Genomic DNA, 23000 nt, shown 5'->3' with positions numbered 1-23000 from the left:
CTATCATATACTACTATTACGTAGCTGACGCGGCTATCGCCATACCGGCTTACACGCAGCCTACCAAATAGGGCACGGTTGTCTGTGGGAATGCAAATAGGATCAGGCTTTACTTAACCAAACTGTACCAAACTGTAATGATCCATACCGGACCGCTGTGTGGAAACGGGGCTTTAAATAGTCACAGCCTTCAAATAAGACCAGCAAAATCAGCGCACAAAGATATCCCCGCTTAAAATGAGCAGAGTCAAAGAGGGATTTCTCACCTCTCTCTCTCTCTATCTAGCTGTCAGACTGAATCCAAACACACTGCATTTGGCTCCAGGGCTCAAAGCAGCCCCACTACAATTGTGTCACAGAACCCACGTATCTTTTATTGGCGGCAGCAGCCAATGTTGCAGCCCCCCTCCTCCTCTTGAAAACAGGGATAAAATTTGTACTTTTAGTGGTAAGTCACAAACATTGTCCGCCTGAGGCATATTGTAAACGAGTGGAGCACGCCATAGCCCCGAGTCCTAAACACAAGCCATTTAATATGATGGTGTTAAAAAGACACTCCAACAAGCCAATGGCAAGGCACTAAACCTCCCATTTGGCATCCATTAAAACCCATCTGCAGGACCAAAGAAAATACGAGGGGGTGAAAAGGAAATAGCCACGCGACAAACGACAACAAAGTGTCTTTCAATTGTGAACGTTTTCAATCAGGTGCCTCAATCAACAGATTCAAATACAGGATTTTCATGCTTCTCCTGTTCCACTGCAATCAGCGACATGGAATGCTCTGGATCTGGTTTGTTTTACAGCTGGATGACTGATCAGTCTGAATCCACTGGTTTCATGTTTTCTGGCCGAGGGATGGATGACTAAGGGCGGCTTGCGTGCCATGTTTCAGTTGACGCAGCCAACCAGATCACAGACTCAAACATGCTTGGTAAAGGGAAAAGGGCAGTTAAAAACAAGTACTCAGCACTATTCTCTTTCATCAGTCCCCTGTTAACTTTTGAATGTAATTGGTTAATTGGGAGGTGGTTAGACTGGGAAGGTTTCCCCTCCCTCAGGGTGACCATCCGGCTCCAGTGTTTTAGCCTGGCACTGCCTGGCACAGGAGGAGGCTGCCTCTCTTTCACTCTCTCTCCTTCTGAGCATCGCAGCACACCAGTGACGAGAAGTAATGATGCCGCACAGGAGGCAGTAAAACTGTATTTTGCGAGTGTGTTTTAGCAGAGATCGTACCCATGCGCTGCACATATGCTTGTGCCACATCAAAGCACCTCTTTGACTACCCAGTCCTGGGTGGTCTAAACCTCTCTTCTCTCAAACAGCAGTGCTGGATAGATAGGCTTTGGAAAAGTGGAGTGTGGATGTGGGTGGATGTTACCTCACCACAGGCAAGTGTGTTCTGTCGAATTTCAGCAGTCAGTTTGCTTTGGTGGAGACATGAGCAGCGTGAGGATGGAGAATAAAAGTGTGGTACACAGATAAACACACACACAAACCCATAGGCATCACATTGCTCGAGTCTCTCCATCTCCTCTGGTTGATGTATAATGATACCCAAAACACCACATAAATCTGCAAGCAGCTCGATTCACGGAGCGGATTCTGCCTGCTGTCTTCCCTTTTTTCACTTTCATCCCTTGTTCTCCCTTTGCTCCTTCGAGCCCCATCACTCATTTCCCTTCTCAGTTTTCCCTTTCCGTTCTCACACCCTCTCCATCATTCTTCCATCACTCTGCCGCCTTCCCCCTGCTGCTCAGCTCCATATTTCTGTCCTCCTTCATCGCCCCGCTCTCTTCCCTCGGTTGTAGTCATCCGCCTGCCTTAAAATGGAAACACTTTTTCTTCATTTTTGGGGGGTTTTTAACTGCTTTCACTCCTACTCTCTTGTCCCACTTACACTCTGTTGCTCTGCTCTTATTTGTCCATCATTTTTACAGGGTAAATTATGACTTGTTGTATCAGGACACACAGGTTCACCCCTCCCTCTATCAAAATTACAAATAAATCAGCATCCCAACATCCAAGGCTAATCAGAATTTCCTGTCCTCTACGTCCTCCCTTCCTCTTTCCCTCCCTCTTCCACCTGTGGCCAGCGCCTCCTTTAGGTCATTGGGAGCAGCGCTGGTTGAATTCTCTTGGATTGGCCTGTAATATGATAAAGTCTGGGAGTGATGTGTGTGAGAGAAACAGAAGGCAGCTCCCTACTCTGGCTTCTCTCCGTCTGATGTAGCCTGTCAGGGGCTCAGACACAGAACAGTGCAGATAACGGAGCCAAGCCAAGGTCTTTCCGCAGCCCTGAATATAATTTGCCGCTGGTTCACAAGGGGAACAAAGGAGAAATGTTTAATTCTTGTAGCGTTGTGCAAGACAAATGTAAGTATTTTTTGTTCTGATAACCTACAGGCAAGAAGAGGGCAGGAACCTGCAGCCAAGGCCAAATGATACACAATATTACCTTGAAAAGAACACACTGTGTTAGACGCGTGCAGCTTCCCGACTTTTGCTGTTGCAAGGCTTCCTAGCCATGAGGACAACACTTGGCACATGCAGATAAACACTTTCTTCCCTTCTGTAGCTGCCTGCACTTTCAAATACATACAAGGTCAGCCAAATCTCACAGTAAATTCTTTCATGAAATGCATCTGACAAACTAGGCTTTAAAGTTGAGATATGTCTCTTGACTGCTGACACTGGTCATCCATGGAATGCTGCTGTGGGGGCCTGCACAACATCTGCAGGAACACACTTGAGCAGAGATGAGCAAAATTAGGAGCATTTCCTGCAATCTGTACGGAGGAGAGAAGGTCATCCTCACCCGAACATGAGCAAATGAAGTGTAACATAGAGCAGGGCAAGCCATAAAAAGCCTTTCCTCTCCAGCTGGTTAGCTTGATGTAAGCTTTAACAGCAAGGAGTAGAAAAAGGCACAAACCAAGGTCAAAGCAGGGAGACGGGGGGGAGGGATATCATCTTCATCAGCCGCTCATGGCTTGTCTGTCTCGCTGGTTGGCTGCTCAGCGACCATTGGTGTCGTCTATCTTGAGTCCACGGCTCAGGTGGACATGAAGGACAGTCACGTTTTATTCCCCTCTAAATCTGCCGTTGTCTGCAGGTTGTATTCAGATCCAACACAGGAGGAGGGACGCCTTCAGGGGTTACTAGAGGCCTTCAGTATCTGATCGAAGTCAACAGATGTGTTGCAGCTGCTCATTTTTTGTTTGCCATTGCACATCCTCAAACACATCCCACACACGCGGATACACACTGGCTGAGAATGCGCACAAAACCACCCCTTCATACACGTTAGCGGGCTGCAAATTAAGATCATATATTTTCCAACTGGCCATGCTCAATAGAACTGCTGGCAGTTGTTGTGGGTCTCAAATAAAAACTCAACATCCCAGAGTAACCATTAAACCTGCTTTGAACAGTGTGCCTATGAGGGCACATATTGGTTTTTCTTATTTTTCTGTAATATACGCTTAGCACCGCTAGCCATAAAACATGTCAGCATCTATGCGTTGGGCCAGAAAGCCTCAAGACTGGCCTGGCCAGGGAATTATTTTGGGAATATGTGAATGGAAGACAGCCATTTATGGTTTAAGAGGAGGAGAGCCCGAGAAGTAGCACAGAAAAACCTCAGCTGGGTGTCCTCATATCCACAGGGGGGCAACAGCTTTCAGCAGGTTATCACAATGCCAGTGTGAGCCAAGCTCAGTCTGGAGTAGACCTGGCAGAGGCCGTAATGGATAGAAGGGAGGAGGCAGAGGGGGGCGGAGAGAGACAGGGAAGAAGAATAAAGTAGAGTTATTAGGGTGATGTGAGGCAGTGAGGGGAAGAGGGCTTATTGAAATGTTTTGACACAGAAAAATAGCAAATGTGACACAGGTACTTAAACAAGGGGTTTGAAAAGCAAACACCATTTTTATTTCTTTCTGAGACCCCACTCTTGTTCCTTGGACATACTCCTGGGAGGGGGGGAGGTAATTGCTGCAGCTGCATCTTCTAAAAAAAACACTCACTCACTTAAGTCTGATGGCAGAACTCGTCTTGTGATTGTCATGCTGACCTTCAGTCTTTGCTGTGTGGAGCTCAGCAGGCAGAGTCCTTCAATTACTTTCATGAGCTCATAAACACTACAGGTTCTGAGAAGCAGGCCACACTAGGGCTAAAACTTCATTTATGCATTGTTCCGTGCAATATTGATGCCCCGCTGGAGCAGCTTTCACTCGGAGTGCCATGCACACACATTTCCTCACAGAGTGTGTGTGTGTGTGTGTGTGTGTGAATGCGTGTGTTGGATAGAGGGGTTTCTATCTGCATACTGTATTTGTTCTGGCACAGCGTTCTATTGTGGGGCTTGGCTTCGCACTTCTCAGATAAGAGAGCAGTTATGTCAACAGTGGGTGCTGTGAAGGAGCCGCCTGGTCATGTTGACATTCTACTACACTGCTTATTTACTCTGACCACAGAGTTCAGCCATCATCAAGCTTCTAATGCACTAATGACCAGAGGGCGTCCTGGGGTGGAGCCCCCTCCTGGATCTGCCAGGTACTGGCCCGACCTGTCATACAGGAAGAAAGATGAGGGGGGCTGCAGATAACTAATGGCTTTGGAAAAACCCTGAGTTTAAAACAGACTACAAACAGACACAAATGCGTGTCACAGTACTCGCAGACCTGTGTAGACTCAGGCAGCGTGAGTCTGCATATTCAGCTGAACTGTGCAACCCTATCAGTTAAGAGCCAGTGGAGCAGTCCATGCATAATTAGAGTAGGGGGAAGGGGGTTAATTGACTTCTTTGAAAAAGATCCTGATTTCTATCAGCCAGTCCCGTAATCATGTGAGCCAGGGCTCTCATTAAGCCCCCTCCCTCATTTATCTCCCTTCCCCTCTAACCCCTTACCTTCTCCCTTCCTTTCCTCTCTCCTCCCACGTTTTGCAAAAGGGTGAAGCCCCTGCCGCTCCTTGTTTTGTCCTCAGAGGGCCAGGAAAGGGTGAGGTGGATTTCTATGTAGCACCTGAGTGAGTAAGGTGCCCACAGGCACATAAACCCATGATGAGTGCACATTGGTGTTTACACACACACACACACACACACACACACACACACACACACACACACACACACACACACACACACACACACACATGTGAAGACTCCAGTCTGCAGATGACCTGACAATGACCCCAGTGTGGTAATGCACTGGCTGACATATATTAGTGACAAACTTGTGTGTATTTGTCTGCATGGCAAGAAATGTTTTCCACACTCACTCTTAAAACACACACACACACACACACACACACACACACACACAGATTGTTAACAGGATATTTAGACCAAATGTTTTTGGGCTTTTTTTCCAACAATAATGTTCAAACCACTGAGCAGCAGAACCAGCACTATAACAAGTGCTTTGAATTATTTACAAGTAGACTGTATACACTGTCTAATGTCACGCATCGCAACCACAAACAAAAGACGTTACACGAGCATGTCAACACCTATGAATATTTACTAAATCAGAACCACTAAGACAAGCCATTTGTCAGGCAAATCTTTAACCAGAAAGAAATATAGCAGTTCCCTACATGCCCTGTCTTTGTTTTCTTCTCATATTACCCCTACGTTTCTCTTCTCTGGGAGAAATGGAAGATTTAGGGAAAGGCTGAATTCCATGAGAGAGAGAGAAAAAAGGATGATGTGGAGAAAAGAGATGAAAAGTGACAAATGAGAGATTTCCTTCACAAGCTCATAAATCAGTAGACACAGGCAGGGGCAGTATGAGGCCTCCCTCGAGAAGCCAAACTTTCTTCCCCCCCGCCCCCACCCCCCACTCACAGCCAGAGCTAACCAACTCTCTTCCTTTACATGCACGCAACAAAAAACATCTACGCAAACATGTGTGCAGAGTCACATACACAAGAGCCTAAACTTACTCCCTTCCTCCGCTCCCAGATGCTTTGCGCTCAAATTGCATCCCCATTGCGCTCCACAAATCTGGTTGTGGCACGTTGGCCTGGCTGACTGGCACAGAAACACGTCTCATAAAATCACTTACAGTTAGGAGCCTTCAAACCAACCCTGTTAAAGGATCCAAACATGCGTGCTGAAATAAATCCTGCTCATTCTGTCACATAAAATCACACAGGCTGAAGGGGCTAGGGGAGGAGGGGTAGAAGGGGGGGGCGGGGGGAGGAGGGGTAGAAGTGGGGGCGGGGGGGGGGGGGGGGGGGTTACAGCTGCCACTGCAGGTATAGGACCGGGAGAGTCTGAGTCTGGAGGTATCAGCTGAGTTGCCAGGGAGCAAAGGGAGTGAGCAATGGGAGCAACTGTCAGCAGCCCCTTTGCAGCTGCAGCGTGTGTTTGTGTAAATGCAGACTGTTGTTGAATGAGAGATTAAAAAGCACTGGACAGGAAGGTGGCAACTACACCCTGGTTGAAGAGCTGGGAAGGCTCAGTCAGTGCTGAGAAACTCGAGCCCCTCACAGGACGGTCCCAGAGACTGTCGGATTGATGGAGATCCAAAAGGACTTAGGATCTGCTTTCATTCTGAATGTGCACCATCTGCTTGGCTGGAAAGAGAGCCCACAGAGCTGGAGAAGACTGTCAACTGACAGATGAGACAGTGAGCGTAAAAGGGTGTGTATGTTATGTGTTCGTGTGTGTGCTTGTGCAGACAGTGTGTCGCTATCGATCCTCAAAGCAGCTCCACATACTGTAAGAAGATCTGTCAAACGGGGTTACACACATTTACATACATTGCAGAGCTCATACAGCTTAAACGCAACTCTTCCACTGAAATAACAGACATCTGCAACACCGTCACATGTTCCAGTACACAAACCATCATCTCCTTCCCACACAGCTGCATAGTTTAGTCCACCCCCGCCATGCCAGTGGTATTGATCCATCCAGTTTCCACACAGGACTCTGGTCTGGAGCGCTCGTATAAGGAAGATGACCAGTTCTCTCCACATACTTCACCAGTCAGTCACCCAATCAAGCAAGGGAAGTACAGATTGTTCACATGAACTAAATAAATCGAGCACATTTCCTGCATAAACCGCCCACGAATCCACATGTGCACACCCAAAGCCCATTTATGATCCCTCAGCAACCTAAGTCTTGTACTGACCTCTAAAAATCCCTCATATAGGTGTGTTGTAATTGTTTCAACAGTCAATATTCCAGTTTACATATGATCCATTACAATCATCTTAACTAATCAGCAGAGATGAACACAGCAGTATTCCTGTTAATGCGCTGGAATTTCTCCATGACATCACAACCCCCCCCCCCCCCCCCCCCCCCACACACACACACACAGCCCCAAAGATATTATCAGCAGTGTTTCTATCCAGTAAAAAAAAAAAAGGAAAAAAAAAAAAAAAGAAAGAGAGAGAGAGAGAGAGAGAGAGAGAGAGCAAGATAACACCGGCCTGAGGTCCTGATGGAGAAACAACAGATGCACTCCCGTAACTGTCACCTGATTCGCTGGGAATGTGATTAACAGCACTTTCGCAAAAAAAAAAAGTAAACCATAGCTTCTTGAAAACGTAGCCGCCTGCAAATCTGAGAACAAGCTGTTCTGCAAAAAAAAAAAGTGATTAAAATGATGAGGTGAAAAATGTACACAGCTCCTTGAAATTCTCTACCAATTAATGATGTAACAGACTGACAGTATAATGCTGTATAAATCCATCTGTGTGTTACAGTTGTGATAACTATCACATATATTGGCGGATCAGCGTTTTAATTGAAGCAGGTGGATTTACTACATACCACGACAGCCCCTTGCAGAAGTGGAGTACAGAGAGAGAGAGAGATGGATGGAATATAAAACGCCCAGGGCTGAGGCAGAATTAGGCACCTGCATCAGCCCCCCGTCCACCCCCACATGCTGCCCTCTCAGCTGCCTGCCACTCTGTTTCCTCTCTCACTCCTTTTATACAATCTCTCCATCACATAGCCCCTTTGATTGGTCTTCTGTGTGGGCATAACACACACACACACACACACACACACACACACACACACACACAAATAAAACACATGTGTACAAACACAAACACACACACACACACAACACATGTATTCCCCACACAAAAACTCAAAAAACACACTTCTTACACCAGCTGAGTTTTGATTTGGAAAGACAAGTTGCTTCCACTACAAACAACGACAGGCACTGAAGAAACAAGCAGATCACACAGAAAACACACACAAGGATGCAAGCAAAATGCATCACTCACATTTTTTTTTTTTGCCAAACACTGAGGGAAAAAAAAAAGTCTGAAAAGCAGGATTAATCACAGATACACACAGGCAGCCGCCCACACATAGCAAACACACACACACACACACAGTCACACGTGCGTCCACACACCCTCCCATTATGCTGTATAACCAAAAGGCATTCAGCCATTTCAGCAGCGTTCTCAGAGCCAGCCAAGTGAGAGGTCTGTCAGTGTATTAGCCAGCATGTAATCATAGCCCAACCTCACTGCAATTAGAAGTGGTTCTAATTCTTAACTGGAAACACAGCCTTCTCCCTCTGCTAATAGTTTACTTTACTCCAACAGCTGACAGACCCAACCCTGCCTCTCTGCCTCCTCAACACACACACACACACTCACAGCTGTAGCTCGTCTGTCAGTATGGGAAATCAAAATGGATCCTGGGAATAGTCCCGAGCCATGTCCCACTTGTGCAGCATCAATCCCACGAGTCTTTAGGCTGTGCCACAGTTCACCTATGTGACTGAGCTCCGAGAGTAAAGGCCTCTACTCTGTGCCTTCCCTCTCCTGCTGCCTTCAAGAAAAAAAAAAGAATTCTCCTCTTTTCAGACCAAGACAGAAAGAAATGACAGTGAAATCATTAAACAATAGCACAAAAAAAAAAAAAAAACACAAAGCTCCTAAAAGCTCTCTGAAGATGAGGCGGGCGTGTAAGGGGATGATGGCAAGATAGTGCTGGGGAAACGTTAGCTAATGAAGACTGAGGGAGAGGGAGCGCACTCTATACTGATGGTACTGCTATTAGCCTATGAGTCGGTGCACTTGGGTGTCACTTCAAAGCATTCCCCACTATTAATCAGAGACTATCCAGCCCTCCAGCAAAGGCCCCGCTTACTGTGCCGCTAACTACCCCCCTCAACATCAACACAATGGAGCTATCATTACGGCCGTTACGCTACGCCTTGGCCAGACAGCGCACCTTTATCTCGGCATATAAGTTACATACTCACAGCCAATTAATTTACCTGCCATGTCTCCGAATAAAAGAGGTGGCGTGGGTGGTGGCGGTAGGGGTGAATTCAAGCGCACATTTCCATTATGTAGTGGTTATGTATTTGGTTGGGGGATGGGGAACACCTGGCTCAGGTTGCATCCAGCGGGCTATGCAAGCCGCCTTGGGGGCTCTTTATGAAAGCACCTGCAAGAGGCTGCAACCTGTCTGGCCGAGACCCACAGGCCCAACCCCGCCCTGATCTGGCTCTCACCTGGCAACCCCGGGCGAGCCGACAGGCAGCACTGCGTCTCCCTGACAGCTTCTCCCCTCCAGGCCCCCCTGGCTAACGACAGCCACTCAGCTGGATATCAGCCACCAAGCTTGAGGATTAACTACTGCACTAGCCATGCCTCTTTGCTACTAGATACATTTTAAACAAGACTAATCCTCGATATGAACTCTTTCTTTCTTTTGTTTTGACTGCTGTGATGGACAGCCTTTTCTGCCAGGTCCAAGTGAGGGTCCACAGGGCGGGGGTGAAGAAATTATTCTCTGTTTGTCGTGTTGATTGTCAACTGAATGTATCCGTGAGGCTACAGAGAAAGTACAGGGTTATGTTTGCTATTGCGTGCTTCCCATAAATTTGCACATTCATGCATTAGATGAGGATGAGAGGGCTTATACGATACAAGACACGTCCCCCTCCCCCTCTGTCTCCTGTTGTACTGTACAGAGTGCCTGCAGACTGTAGCTGCACTGAGGGGATGAGATAACCGCTCACCATTGTGAGAAAAGGCTGTCAAAGCTTTGTTTTTCTGCTCGCTCTCACTTCCCTCCCTCTCCCCCTCTTGTACGAATATAAAAAAAGCTGGAGCAGTGGTTGCAGAAATAGTCCTGTTTCTATAATTAGATGTAAACAGACGAACCAGACTCTCAAGCTTGCTCTGTCCCACTGGCCTCATGGCCTCCTGGGAAGTGAGATGTGTGAGTGCGTAAGACTCGAGCGTGCGCGCTAGTGTGCACGTGTCTGTGTGTGCCTTTGTGTGCACATGCTTGCAATGCACCAGTAAGTGTATGACAGCATGTGACAGTGTGCATCTACTCTCGCTGTCGCTCTCCTCTCTTTTTCTTCCTCTCCATCGCTGTCCCTCTCTGGTGCTACACACAAACTCACTCCCTTCCCTACCCCCCTGCCCTTCACCAGAGGGGAGGTCAGTGGCCGTGCATGGCAAGCAGGGAAAGCTAATGCATGCAGCACCAGCAGACAAACACACATCTGTTGCTGAGGAGCCAGTCATTTGCCCCAGATCCTCAGGACACATACAGTATGAGAGAGAGAGAGGATGCAGTGTAGCCTAGTGGCCACAGCAGGCAGAGGGGACACAGAAACTGCAGAAGTAGGCGAAGGGCAGAATAAGACACATCTGGGACAGCAAATGTAAAGTAGAGGGGACTGCAAGGGAGGAACTATCAGAGTATGGACATGGATCACCAAAGAGAGAACGTGAAGACACGGAAGAATTTATGGTGTAAAACAAGTGATTTGACAAAAACCAGGAGGGGAGGGAATACGCAGGAATTTTGTTGTAATCAATGTCAGAAGGAACGCAAGAGATCCATGCAAATAGAGAGAGAGATAGAAAAGGGAAAGGGAGAGAGAGAGAGAGCAACAAGTCTTTGGACTGAAGACTAGGCAGCTGTTTGGTTGGTCCCAAGAGACTTATTAAAATGGAATTCCTGATGCTAATCTTTGTTTCCTTACAAAAAGGCTGACACATCTTTGAGAGGCATGCATATTTAATGGAAAATCTCTGCATACAATAAGCAAAGTACCTTATTGTTGGTATATGCCGACGGTGTTCAACCGACGGTCACTCAATCTCAGCCCGTGTTTTTTCATGTGTTTCAGTCCTTTCTTTAATATCTATGTCTCAGGATTATAGTGAGCTATTTGTAAAAGGGAAGCTCACAATATACGATACATAACACAAAAAAATAATTCATTAACAATATGTTGGAGCTTTAACTAACCCTATAAAGTCTTCTGTGCAGAATTCTGAAGAAACCGACGTTCACCCAGAATGCAAAGCTCGGGTCTGACAGATGAAAAATTGTGTTTTATGTGCACTTAAGCACAACATTAGAATAAGCAAAGCGTTAGAATGCAGGGGGGGGGGGAATGGCACCGCGAGGCAAGCTGCATCACCAGCATGAATTCATCACTTTCCGCAGATTCAGCAGGGACAGACTCAGACGTTAGAGGGTTAACAGTGCACCTGTCGAGGCCTCACAGCCAACCACAGGGTGCCTGGGCTCCAGAGGGGGGTGTCTGGTGAGAGGAAAAAAAAAAGCCCAGTATCACCACACACACACACACACACACACACACACACACACACACACACACACACACACACACACGCACATACACATGCATGCAAACCCCCAACACCCACCCAAACATAACCCCGCACTCTTATACGCACCCATGTGCACTGCAGTATGGTCACTGACCACAAATCTGCTGACAACAATAGGGCAACGGCCCCTTTTTTTGTTCTTTTTCACTGACCGATTACAATAATAAAATTTAAATTAAAAAACAAGTAATCTGGATTTTCTGCTTGAGCCGTTAATAATGTCTAACAGCTGTCACATGCAATATTGCCATGCGCTTAGGTGGGCCTGGGGCTGCCTGATGAGAGGCAGCCTGATACTGGGAGAGGGAGGGAGACCGAGGGGGAGAGAGAGAGAGACAAAAAGAAAGAGCAAAAAAAGAAGAAGATACAAATCACAAACAAAACAGCAGTAGTTGACTTTGGACAAATGTATCAGACCATTCAATCTAAAAGCAATATATTTTCAGTCCAACTATGTATGTTTAGCTTCAGTGTGTGTGTGTGTGTGTGTGTGTGTGTGTGTGTGTGTGTGTGTGTCAGTCAGTCATGGGAAGTGAACAAAAGACTTTAATAGCATTGCTGGATTGGTAATGCAACTTCACACTTCCTACAGTTAGGTGTAAAAATAGATGAAGAGGTTTTGAAATCCAGCGCCCTGAAATCCGATACAGGAAGGTATTACCCTGGCCGTCACTCTCACCCGTGGGTCTCTTTTGTGTTTGTCCTGAGTACACGCCCCATGCTCAAGGCAAGCGCTCTGTGGCACCATGCCACACAGTACTGTAGTGTGGGTGGCGGTCTGTTTGAAGAGTCGGTCTCTGAGGCAGCGTGGTCACTAACTATAGTCGAATTCCTCTTGCGTAGTCAGACCCTGTTTTCTTTGTCTCTTTTTTTTTTCACTCTCAGCCTTCACTTCATGTGGACAGTTTTGCTGGTGAATAAAGAAATGCAAAAAATGAAAAAATAAAAAAGGAACTGTCACTAAAGTTACCTGAGAGTACAAAATTCCAGATGCTGTTATTTAGTGTTGTTTTTTTTTATTTGTCTTTTTTTATGTCTGGATATTGGACACCTTGTAAGATGATCCACCAGTGACAAGAAACCTTCTGGGAAAGTCTGGGGTTTGCCAGAGTTTTAATGATACTGATGCCTGAACCCACTTGAAACATACCGAGAGGTATGGAAGGTGTTTGAAAATATGCAGGGGACTGATCCTTTTAGAGACAGTTTACTGCCCTTGCAAGTCTTTCTGGTTTCCAGTGGGAGTGTCGGGGGGCATGTGACAGATGGCGGCAGCATGCTGCAAGGTGCTATTTCAGCCAGGTGTACCATGCCAAGCGACACCTCCACACTTCAGGGTAACTCCTGTGACATCAGGTCTGAACCGTGTCATCTCACAACAGTCCACAAAACGAGCCCGACAGCAGACCAAGGTCCTTGCTCTGTTTTGCAGAGCTGGAGCAAAAGAGAGAAAGAGAGAGAGAGAGGGAGAGTGTGTACAAGACCCGAGCCAAATGCAACTTGGCCTAAGACCCACATTCTGTCACTGTACTTCCACAGCAGTGGCTCCTGGATACAAACAGCCCTTTAATGTAATATTTAAGATGTGTTATTTGAGATATCAGCTTTCTTTTCACTCAGGCAAGGCTCCTGTCTTGAATTTCTCTCACCAAATCCCTAAACTTGTTCAAATTTAAAGAGACAGGACAGGCACAGGCTTTCAGTTATGGCTGGATGCTGTTCTGCTAAATAATTACACTGAGCACGCAACACACTCCAGCCTCCGCTCTTGTCTGGGGTCAACAAGGATGGGGGGGGGTTAGGTTAAGCCAAAGGGAAGCTGGGGACAAACAGTGGGTGCTCACAACACGAGAGTTAAAAGGCAGAGGAGAAGAAGAAGCCTCCCTTCCCACAAACAACCCCATCCACTCACTGAGGTTTATTCTTTTAAAGACCCTGGTTGTAAGCAGCCCATTGCCAAATCCACGGAACACCTGTGTTTGTCTTTGAAGGGTCTTCCTAACAACCACAGACCCATGGGATATTCCAGCAATGAGACATTCAATAAAAGTCTCAGTAAAGTTATTTATTCCCCTTTGGAGAAAAAAATGGGAGAAGGCAGACAGCAGAGCTAACCTTTGAAGGGGGAAGCTGCTCGGATATCCAGCAAGGACATAAAAACCAAGGGAATGACAGGGACATCCTACCAGAAAACAATAAAGGGGGTGGAAGGGACTGTTTTTTATCTTTAACAGCAGCCGTAAAAAACACACAAAGCTGGGGTCTGCAACAATGGCCCGGAGCAGGGGAGGGTTAGCCAAAACAGAGGTGGCAGGAAGACCACCACTTCCCAGACACAAGGGTCTTCCTGCTGGAAAGAAAGGAGGCCGAGAAACGGAGGGGAGGAGAGAGAGGACAGCTAATGGAAAGGGAGACGTAAAGGAAGGGGAGGCAGTGCGAGCGAGCGAGATGACACAAATATGACCTTTGATTACATGGGGTGTTTAGAGCAGAGCTCAGCCATGGACAGCCTCTGAAGCCCCCTGCTGCTTTCACACAGCCACACCTCAGCAAAAGCACACTGATCAGAACAATATGGCTGAAAGATGAGCCCCCAGCCATAAATGCCAGCAGTAAAGACAGCTCCACAGCGTCTCCTCCTTTGACACTATCCAACATCTGAATCCCAGCCTCGCAGCCAAAGTCGAGTCTGTCTCCCAACTGTGCCGGAGCCAGCAGAACATAAAATTACTATTTCAAAGACCATGTAAATGAATTGGCTGAATTAGGCTGCATTAGATGAGTTAACAGGTCTGCTTCTCACTGTATCAGCAAGCACAGAGAGAGAGAGAGAGAGAGAGAGAGAGAGAGAGAGAAGTTGCCCCAATGTCACATTCCCTGAACACAGTGTAAACTATAAATCGACCACCTGACATGCATTACAAATGACTGCTTGTAGTAGGTGAAGATGGACAGCAGCAAATGCACCCTGACAGAATGTCTACCAGTTCTATGTTAACATGGTTCGCTGGGCAAGAAAGCAGGAGTGTGTTCTTGCCTTATTGAAACAAACTCGCCAGTATGTGAAAGAAAAATAAAGGAAATGTTCTCTGAAATTCTGTAACCCCGATGAGGAACAATGCCAAGGGAGGGTGTCACAAACGCTGTTACCCTTTTTTAAGCAGAAGAGGGTGAAGAGAGCACTCCCAATAAATACCTCTGCAAAGTCAGAGGAGCCACATCAGAAACCTGCCTCTGAATGCATTTTTACATCAACCCTGAAATATTCATGCTCTTTGTAAAGTATTCATGTGAACCAGTGTGCAAGTTAGTCCCCAGGGGGAAAGCGCAGAGAAACTGAAGGGGATCCAACACACTCAGCAAACAACATTCTCAGTTGTGCTAATGTTGCTAGCATACGAGGACACTTGAGGGGACACTAATGACCTGACCTGTCAGGGAGAACAACAGTCTGGGACCAGTTTGGTCACACAAGACGTAATCGTTTGACTGTTCTTACATGGTGTGACTGGCCTGTATTCATTCGGGTGAACTGACTGAAAAGAGAATAAAGAGAAAGAATTCATTAAGAGTTACCTGTCATCAAAAATTACTGAAGAAAAATACATAAATTAAAAAGTTATTTTTGCTCCAGAAAATTCAGGTTATGTATTTTAAAAGGAAGAAAATCTTCTCTTTTTTTATAAATAGAAAATACATTTTCAAATTGTGCTGCTTTGATAAAAAAAACCTTCCAGTGTGTATACCATGAATAATTGTTGGCTTCTTCTTGACATCTTGCCCATTTATTTGCATTATATCATGCTTGACATTTTCAAATATTATTAACATAATAAATCAAGGGTTGTACATCAGCAGAACACAATAACAAAATAATTTGAACTGTGCCTGGAGGGGATTTAGATAAACCATAAACTCATATGAAATTATTCTCCTGTGTTGATTTAATAAAATGCCTGAAATGCATAAGAATGAAGTCAATTCCCAAATCTTGAGGATATTAGATCGACTTCTCTCCAGCCGCACACACACACGTTACTGACAAGCCAACGGAGAACAATACACCACCTGTACTGCACATTGAACGATGATGACATTTGGAGGGTAGGTCTTCTTGTTGGTGCAGCACAATACTACAAAAGAAAGACCAAATCTGTTGGGGGGGGGCACCTGTACCCTGTAGCCAGCATTAGCCTTCATGCTCTCTACAAAACATCTATAAGAAAAAAAAAAAAACATGTGGACGCAGGCATTGTGTGAGTGTGTGAGTGTGTGTGTGTGTGTGTGTGTGTGTGTGTGTGTGTGTGAGTACTGCCAAAAGCAAACATGAATGGTGAGAGATGAATGGTGAACGGCGCCCATGAATTCTTCTGAATGGCTAATTATACCTCATGTTTAGCATGATTTTGCAAATGAATTCAGAATCGTTATAAACAAAAGAAATTAAGAAATATTTGATTAAACAGCCAAAATACAGCTTGAAGTAAAAAGGCTTAATTTGATATAGAAAAATATAAATAAATAAATAAACAAATTGATTGGAAAAAAAAACATTTTAACTTTGATACTGTATTTAACAACCTCCATCAACCACCTACACTGCGCCCACAGTAGAATTCAGTTTGAGCTCTTTTTTAGGCGTCACGTTAAATAACTTTAAAGGCATACATATTCCTTGCCTTGCAGTGACCCTAGATTCCACCGCTGCTGCATCATAACATGTTTTTTAGAAGCAACATTACCATATTTTCAAAGCAAACTGCCTCAGAAGTGTAACTGTTTGATGCAATCAATACGCCTCTGTTGTGACTTATTTACATTTCTTTTGTTTAACAGGGGTGGACAAAAATAAGAAGCAACAACAGTGTGTTATGATCCAGTTTGTTATAATGTTCTGGATATTTTCTTATATATCTTCCTTAATACCAATTAGTAGAAACCAAATATTTTGTATAAAACGTCTATGAATACACAATTAGACAAAGGGTCTGCAAACATTGAACGCATCACCATGGTTTCCTACTCTTCAAGGGTGTCTTGTGACATTTTACTCCATAGATTTCAACTGTTCAAAGATGACCCTGTACTCCATGAGGTAACTGGCACAAATGTGTGTTCTCATGTTTTCAAATGTGCACATTTTGATACACAAGACACCCAAGTCACTTGCTAAACCTGATGCCTGTGCTGAACACATTTGCACCCTGACACTTTAAAACCCAATATAGAAGGAGTATTTACTATTGCTGGTAGTGCAACGTTCATATGTAAACCATTCAGACCTGCTGATCCAGCTCCCTTCTTCTCTTGCTTATGGCTTTGAATGGCCCTAGGATTTTGGTTAAGCAATGGCTCTAGTTTGACACTTATCAATTTAACGTGGAGTGACGAGATCCTATTTCCGATTCAGCTCCATGAGCCAATAAGAAACCATGCAGCGCCCAACTCCCTATGTGCAAACTAAAACAGATCTTAAATGCCATATTTAAATACCATGGCATTTACCTAACTTATCAATTGGCTATTTGTTTAACTATGAAGCCTTTATTACCTTTGAGATATTTTATGTTGATTCAGCTTAATCAAAATTCCTTGCTGCAAGAGTTGTGTAAATCAAATTTCACCTGATTTATTAGCTGATATTTGAATAGTGAAACTATGTCAACAGCCACACCTGAGCTCAGCAACCGTTTATTCAAAGTAAATTCCCTTTTGTGCAAAAAAAATAATCAGCTTTGTGCTTCACTTGAAATGCAGGCGTGAATTCACGCTGATAAATGAACAGGCTTTATGGCGCAACATCAGGACATGAGCGTTTAAAACAACAGACAGCACTGACATAAATGTATGTAGCTATTGGAACAAACAACATATCGCTGGCTCTACATTGTTGTGTGACAAAGCGTTCGTATATGTTTGACTAACCTGAGTGGGGAGCCATTGGTATGTGCGAGGGGTAATATTTCCCCGGCGGGAAGTGACCGGCGTGCTGCACAGAGCTGTGGCCCGAGGGAGCGATCCGAGAGGCGGCTCGGTGCACCAGGGCGCCCCGCTCTGAGAGGAGGTGCGCCGGAGCAGCGAAATCCCGTCCTTCCATTCCGAGGAATGTTGAGTAATCCGAAATCCGGATAGGGCAGGTCAGGAAAATCAAATGCAACCCATATAATAATCCTTTCCGTCAGATCTAGGTGTTGCATTCAGTCGGTCGAAGGCTTCCCCAGCCAAAAACGTAGCAGCCCCCGATCATCTTTTCTGCCAGAGGAGAAAACCAAAGCAACGTTCATTATCAAGACAAATGAAAAAGCTCGATTAAAAATAACACGAAGCAAAATTACTGACAGTGCGGTGTAGCCTGAATATATATGTCGACTATCAAAAAAAAAAATCATTAGTGCAGCTCCAGTATATTTTGTTGTGACACGTTTGTCATGCCAAAATGTCATTTACACAGAGCTGAAATCTCATTTTCCTACCTGTGCCAAAACTGAGGGTGCAAAATAAGTCAGTCCGTATAGGTACGGGCAGCGAGGCATCCGAAAGCCCACTGAGCCCAGCTCACATTCAGCTCTATTGATCAGCCTAGGATATAGGCCTGCATGCATCATATAGAGAGGAGCACTTCATATTGCACACACACACACACACACACACACACACACACTTACACAAACAGCAGATGGCACATTTTAGCCCTCTAAATATCAATTTCTATTTAATACTGGTATCATATTTTAACCAAACATTTAACTCAAGTAGCCTACCACGTCAGCAGTTGCCAGCTGTCATTCTCTTTCTCTCTCCCAAAACCTCGGTAATTACATTAATATGCAATCAATAGGGCTATATTTATCAAATAGTGATTGCTGCAACCATGCAAAAATCCTACAATTCCCGTTCATGAAGCAAGTGTGTTGTCCTGTTTGGGTGTGTTGCCATGATGGAAGCCTGCTCAGCCTACATCTCAAGGTGAACAACGCTGCCTGCATTCTCCTGCTCGTCCTATTGTCTCCGATTGATACAGGCGTTGTTTCTGCTTCCACAACCTTCATCCAGCTCTCATTAGGCAACACCTCACTCTTTCCCCCAATTGCACTTCATTGACTTAATACAGGGGGGGTAAGCAAAACATTCTTAAAATATTTTATTTTGCATCCACTGCAGACACGAAAATAGCCTATAAATCCCATAAATATGTCGAAATAAATGAAAATGCGCCTTGCATCCATCAATGTGAGGAGCCTGGGGAAAAATTAACCTGGAATTCTAATCTCTAAAGTTACTAACTAAACCACAAAGCAGGAGGCTTGATGTTTAAAATAATCATGTAATTAAAACAGGGATGTATGAGCTCCAGAAAGACATGGACTCCTCTACGTTTTTCCGAGTGTGTGTATGTGTGTGTCTGTGCACGCACGCGCGCATGTGTGTAGTGTCATAGTGTTTGCGTACTCGCACATGCGCGCACACTATTCTGAGTGTGTGAGTGCACGTGAATAACTGCACTCTCACTGTCTTCATCTACCTTGACCTATTTCAGGTCAGGTAATCAAATGTAGTAGTAAAAACATTATATGCTACATCCCCTGCTATACAACAGTTATTTTTCAATTAATAAAATAAAACGTAATTTCACAGTAAAACAAAATATGCCTTTGTCTTTACAACAGTCATCTAAACGTGCCAGCCCATTCTTGTGCGTCGATGATGACTGAGTAATTAAACATACAGCAGGCAAACAGAAGGCAGCTTAATTTTTATAGATCCAAATAAATAAATTCTGCATGATGGAAATTTCTTACAGGCCATGTGTACGAGTTTGAATGATGTCTTCTCTATTTGGGGTAAGATTTTCTCAAAAGGGGATAACAGTATAATTTCCATAAAAATTAAATTAAATTAAAACAATATTTTATATAAATGTTGATGAATGCACCGGCAATTTATCTTCTTTGTCAGCTCAGTTATCTCCACATGTAGCCTGTAACAGCCTATAGCCTCCAATTCAGTTCATCCACAACAATAAAATCCTTCCACGGAGCTCTCTGGAACAAAATCAATTCAACCCAGACTTCTTAAAATATATAGTGTGTGTGCATGCATGTGGCTTCAATACGTTGAAATGTGTAAGAAGCCTTGCTATAGCAGGCATTATAACTAAAGCCTTCAATTTGGGGACTGTGGAGGATCCAAGGTGAATGGCTGCCCGTCAGGAGGTGGACTGCCTTTGTCTCCACACTGAGAAAGTGGTTTGCAGGCAGCCATTAGCCTACCTTCCCCCTCGCCATGCTGTTGCATTCAGCTCACTCTACGTCCACTCATCCTCAGAATAATAATTTAAAAAATCCTCATAAAGGCTACATGAGGCCGAAGAGACCGTTGTCGTGTAAATGTTCGAAATGTTCATTAATTTGAAATAAATTGCAGCTGCGTAAAACACCCATCGATGTTTTCTTTACGCCGAGAATGTGCAGATCCCCTTAACAAATACACGCTATAATTATTAAAACCCTTCAAATAATCGACGCCCATGGTGCAATTCATTTAGCAGCCGTCAATTTCATATGCAGGATCCAATCAAAAGCAGAAACGCAGATGATAATTCACATAAAGCTGTGTTGGTCCGATCGGGATCCAACTACAGGCGGTCCTACGTGACTGAGCTGGCCGGCAGGGAGTGCACCTCGGCCGGGGCGAAAATCAACATCTCTCCCCTCCCTCTAAAAACGCTGACTCTACCCTTGAATTTTAGTGCAAACAGATTGTATTCATACTTTTCATCCTAAACACAATGTAATAACGATGTACATTAATTCGGACAGTTTATCACATGCATCTTGATCTGAGAAAATTGTTCAATAAAGGCCTTAATGTGGACTTTCTTGAAAAAGTAAGGACGGATAATTTTAGAAAAGAAAAAATCAGGAGAAATGAAGTGAACGATGTACAGTTTAATATTTTATCTACTCACAGAAAGGCGCGAGAAGTCAAAATCGTACCTTATCTTTTCTCCCTACAAATGAATGATGTTTATCAATAATAAAAGCCTTACATAGCCAGCTAATATAAATCGGCTACTGCTGATTACAAATAAGAGAAATACATATATCGGAGCCTAATATATATATTTTGTCAGTTCAATGCATGAGCTTAAACTCCGACTTATTCCACATAGAATATTCTATTTCCTACATTTATTTTTCATTTGTAAATGATAGCAGTATACTGTGTATAATGAAAGGCATGTCATATAGCCTATAACATTTTGTACTAAATCTCAGACTCTGTCTTTTTACACCTACTAACAGGCCCTAAAATTGTTTCATTCAATAGAAAATAAAGTATATAAAATTACTACTTACTGGTATGTTAAATCCTTGCATAACAATAAATAATAAAATCACAAAACACAGGGAGGGAAGGAGTAAGGCCAAGTGCGACGCCCATTTAAAATCAAAATATGAAATAAACCATGTGGCTAGAGTGAAATCCTACAATATTTCCATCTGAGGCTGAGCATGAGCCTTCTGCTTCAGTCTATAGAAGCTGTGGGACTACGGCTTCCGGCCTGGCTGGATCGCGGCTCGGATCTCCGAGCAGCGGTTTCTCTCCCGGTGCAACTGCGTACCTCGCGTCTCGGGGCAGGGTAAACACGTCCTCCCATTGGTCGGATACCTGCATGTTAATGAGCTCGTGCCGCCCGCCCGAAGATCCGAGAGGTTCTGATTGGCCGTCAGGAGAGGCCAATGGTGTGGTGACTGGCAATGCTAAACAGAGTGAAAAGCGCCAGATTTAAAGCACAGGATGGTCCAAATCGACCACAATGAAGCTCAGTACAGCCTGAGCTCACATTAGAATGCAGAGCAGGTTGTTAAAGTACAGGAGGAGGTCATAGTCATCTACATATTAAAAAGGGAATAATTCCATTGCCAGATTGTGATTGAATTTATGCAAAGGCCTACTTCAAAGCTACAGTAAACTCCAGCCATGTATAGGTCTATAGAAATAATGAGTGGATGAAAGAGATTCAGGACTATCTCATCTAACTAGCCTTTAGTAAACTCACCATGCGCTTAAAGCCTTAATACATAAAACATTAAAAAGAATTAGGTACATACAGTGTCATAAAAAATTAAAATCACATTGGACCGTAGGAAAAATAAAACATTTTTGTTATCAAATTCAATGACAACTCTGATTTAATTACATTCATAAAGCTTCATTTTAAAAAGTGTGATAAAATGGATAGCCAACATCTCTTTCTCTGACTTGACCCAGAGAGTCAACCTGCCAAAAATAAAGTATAAAGAACTACCCATGACATTTTTTTCTTATACCAGGAATAATAATAAAAAAAAAAAAAAAAAAAAAGGAATTATAACCCAAATAAAGATGGACTGATTAAAGTCTACAGGGTGGGAAAAAAATCAAGCTGAATATGTATCTTTCAACTTTCAGCACAGTTCTCTTTTTTAAGAATGTGGCTAACTATTCAGGACACTTTTACTAGCCTGCACATCAAACACTCACTGTGCTTGTGTCTATATTTTTTACTGCTTAAGAGACACACTCGGCTTTCTGACAAATGGCTTCAAATCCAATTTCTTGAAACTCTACACTGAACGATGCAGACAAGACAGTAATTCCTACATTTCCCTCATGTTATTACAATGGACTTTGGTTATTACATTATGTTAAATGTTTACAAATGAATCCCCTCCTGTGTGCTGGGTTTTGATTGGCCAGCACAGCGCCAGAGCATTGTCACTCACAGAATGTAAACAAGACTCTGATTGGCTGTTGGCCAGTCCGCAATGGGCTGTCTGAAAAAAAGGCAATAACTGGCCCTGCGGTTTCAAGGCTTCCCGGGTTAGATGATGAAAGGGGATAAGAGAGACGGTTTCAAGGCGCCTCAAAGGCGGACCCCCATTGGCCCTGAAGCCATATGAGTCAAGCGTGAATCAAAGGGAATACTGCAGACAGGGGGAAATTATATGTTGGATATTCAGAATAATCGAGGTTAGTTTTCGGAATAATGCGGACTAAGGATGCTTAATTATTATGAAAAGTTATGAAAACAAGTGAAACTCGAAACATTTCATGTTATAGGCTGCACGTGAGGGGCACACAAAATGCTCCGCTCCGGCGGTGGATCGTCCTGCCGAAGTCCGGTTTAATGGAGAAAATCTGCGTGGAGTCTTTCACCATTTTAAAGTGTGGCTGCAGGCTGCAGGAGGTTTGTCGTAGTGGGAGTTAGAGCTGTGAATATATCAATAAAAACAGTGTAATCGGAAGTAAAATGTTGCTTTAAAAGCGTGGCATGCTGTTTGGTGTAGTTGTGA

The 23000-nt window shown here is 44.3% G+C and overlaps 1 protein-coding gene across 6 annotated transcripts in view; it reads right to left on the bottom strand.

Moving 5' to 3' along the window:
• Positions 1–21405, bottom strand: part of bahcc1a (BAH domain and coiled-coil containing 1a) — a 62696-nt gene extending 41291 nt beyond the window's left edge. For 4 of the 6 annotated variants that reach the window (XM_079366050.1, XM_079366055.1, XM_079366053.1 and 1 more), the window contains exons 1-2: positions 21021–21405; positions 17587–17913 (exon numbers count right to left, since the gene is read on the bottom strand). In XM_079366050.1, the coding sequence (XP_079222176.1) occupies positions 17587–17758 (172 nt within the window). In that variant the 5' untranslated portion in view covers positions 17759–17913; positions 21021–21405. Of the gene's footprint in view, positions 1–17586; positions 17914–18134; positions 19145–19931; positions 20404–21020 lie in introns of those variants that run through there. The other 2 variants (XM_079366051.1, XM_079366052.1) reach the window with 2 other exon arrangements.
• Positions 21406–23000: the final 1595 nt, after the last annotated feature.

The sequence above is a fragment of the Symphodus melops genome (genome assembly GCF_947650265.1).
Source record: "Symphodus melops genome assembly, chromosome: 17".
Lineage (NCBI taxonomy): Eukaryota > Metazoa > Chordata > Actinopteri > Labriformes > Labridae > Symphodus > Symphodus melops.
The sequence above is the reverse complement of the archived record's forward strand: the minus strand, read 5'-3'. Positions and strand labels throughout refer to the sequence as shown.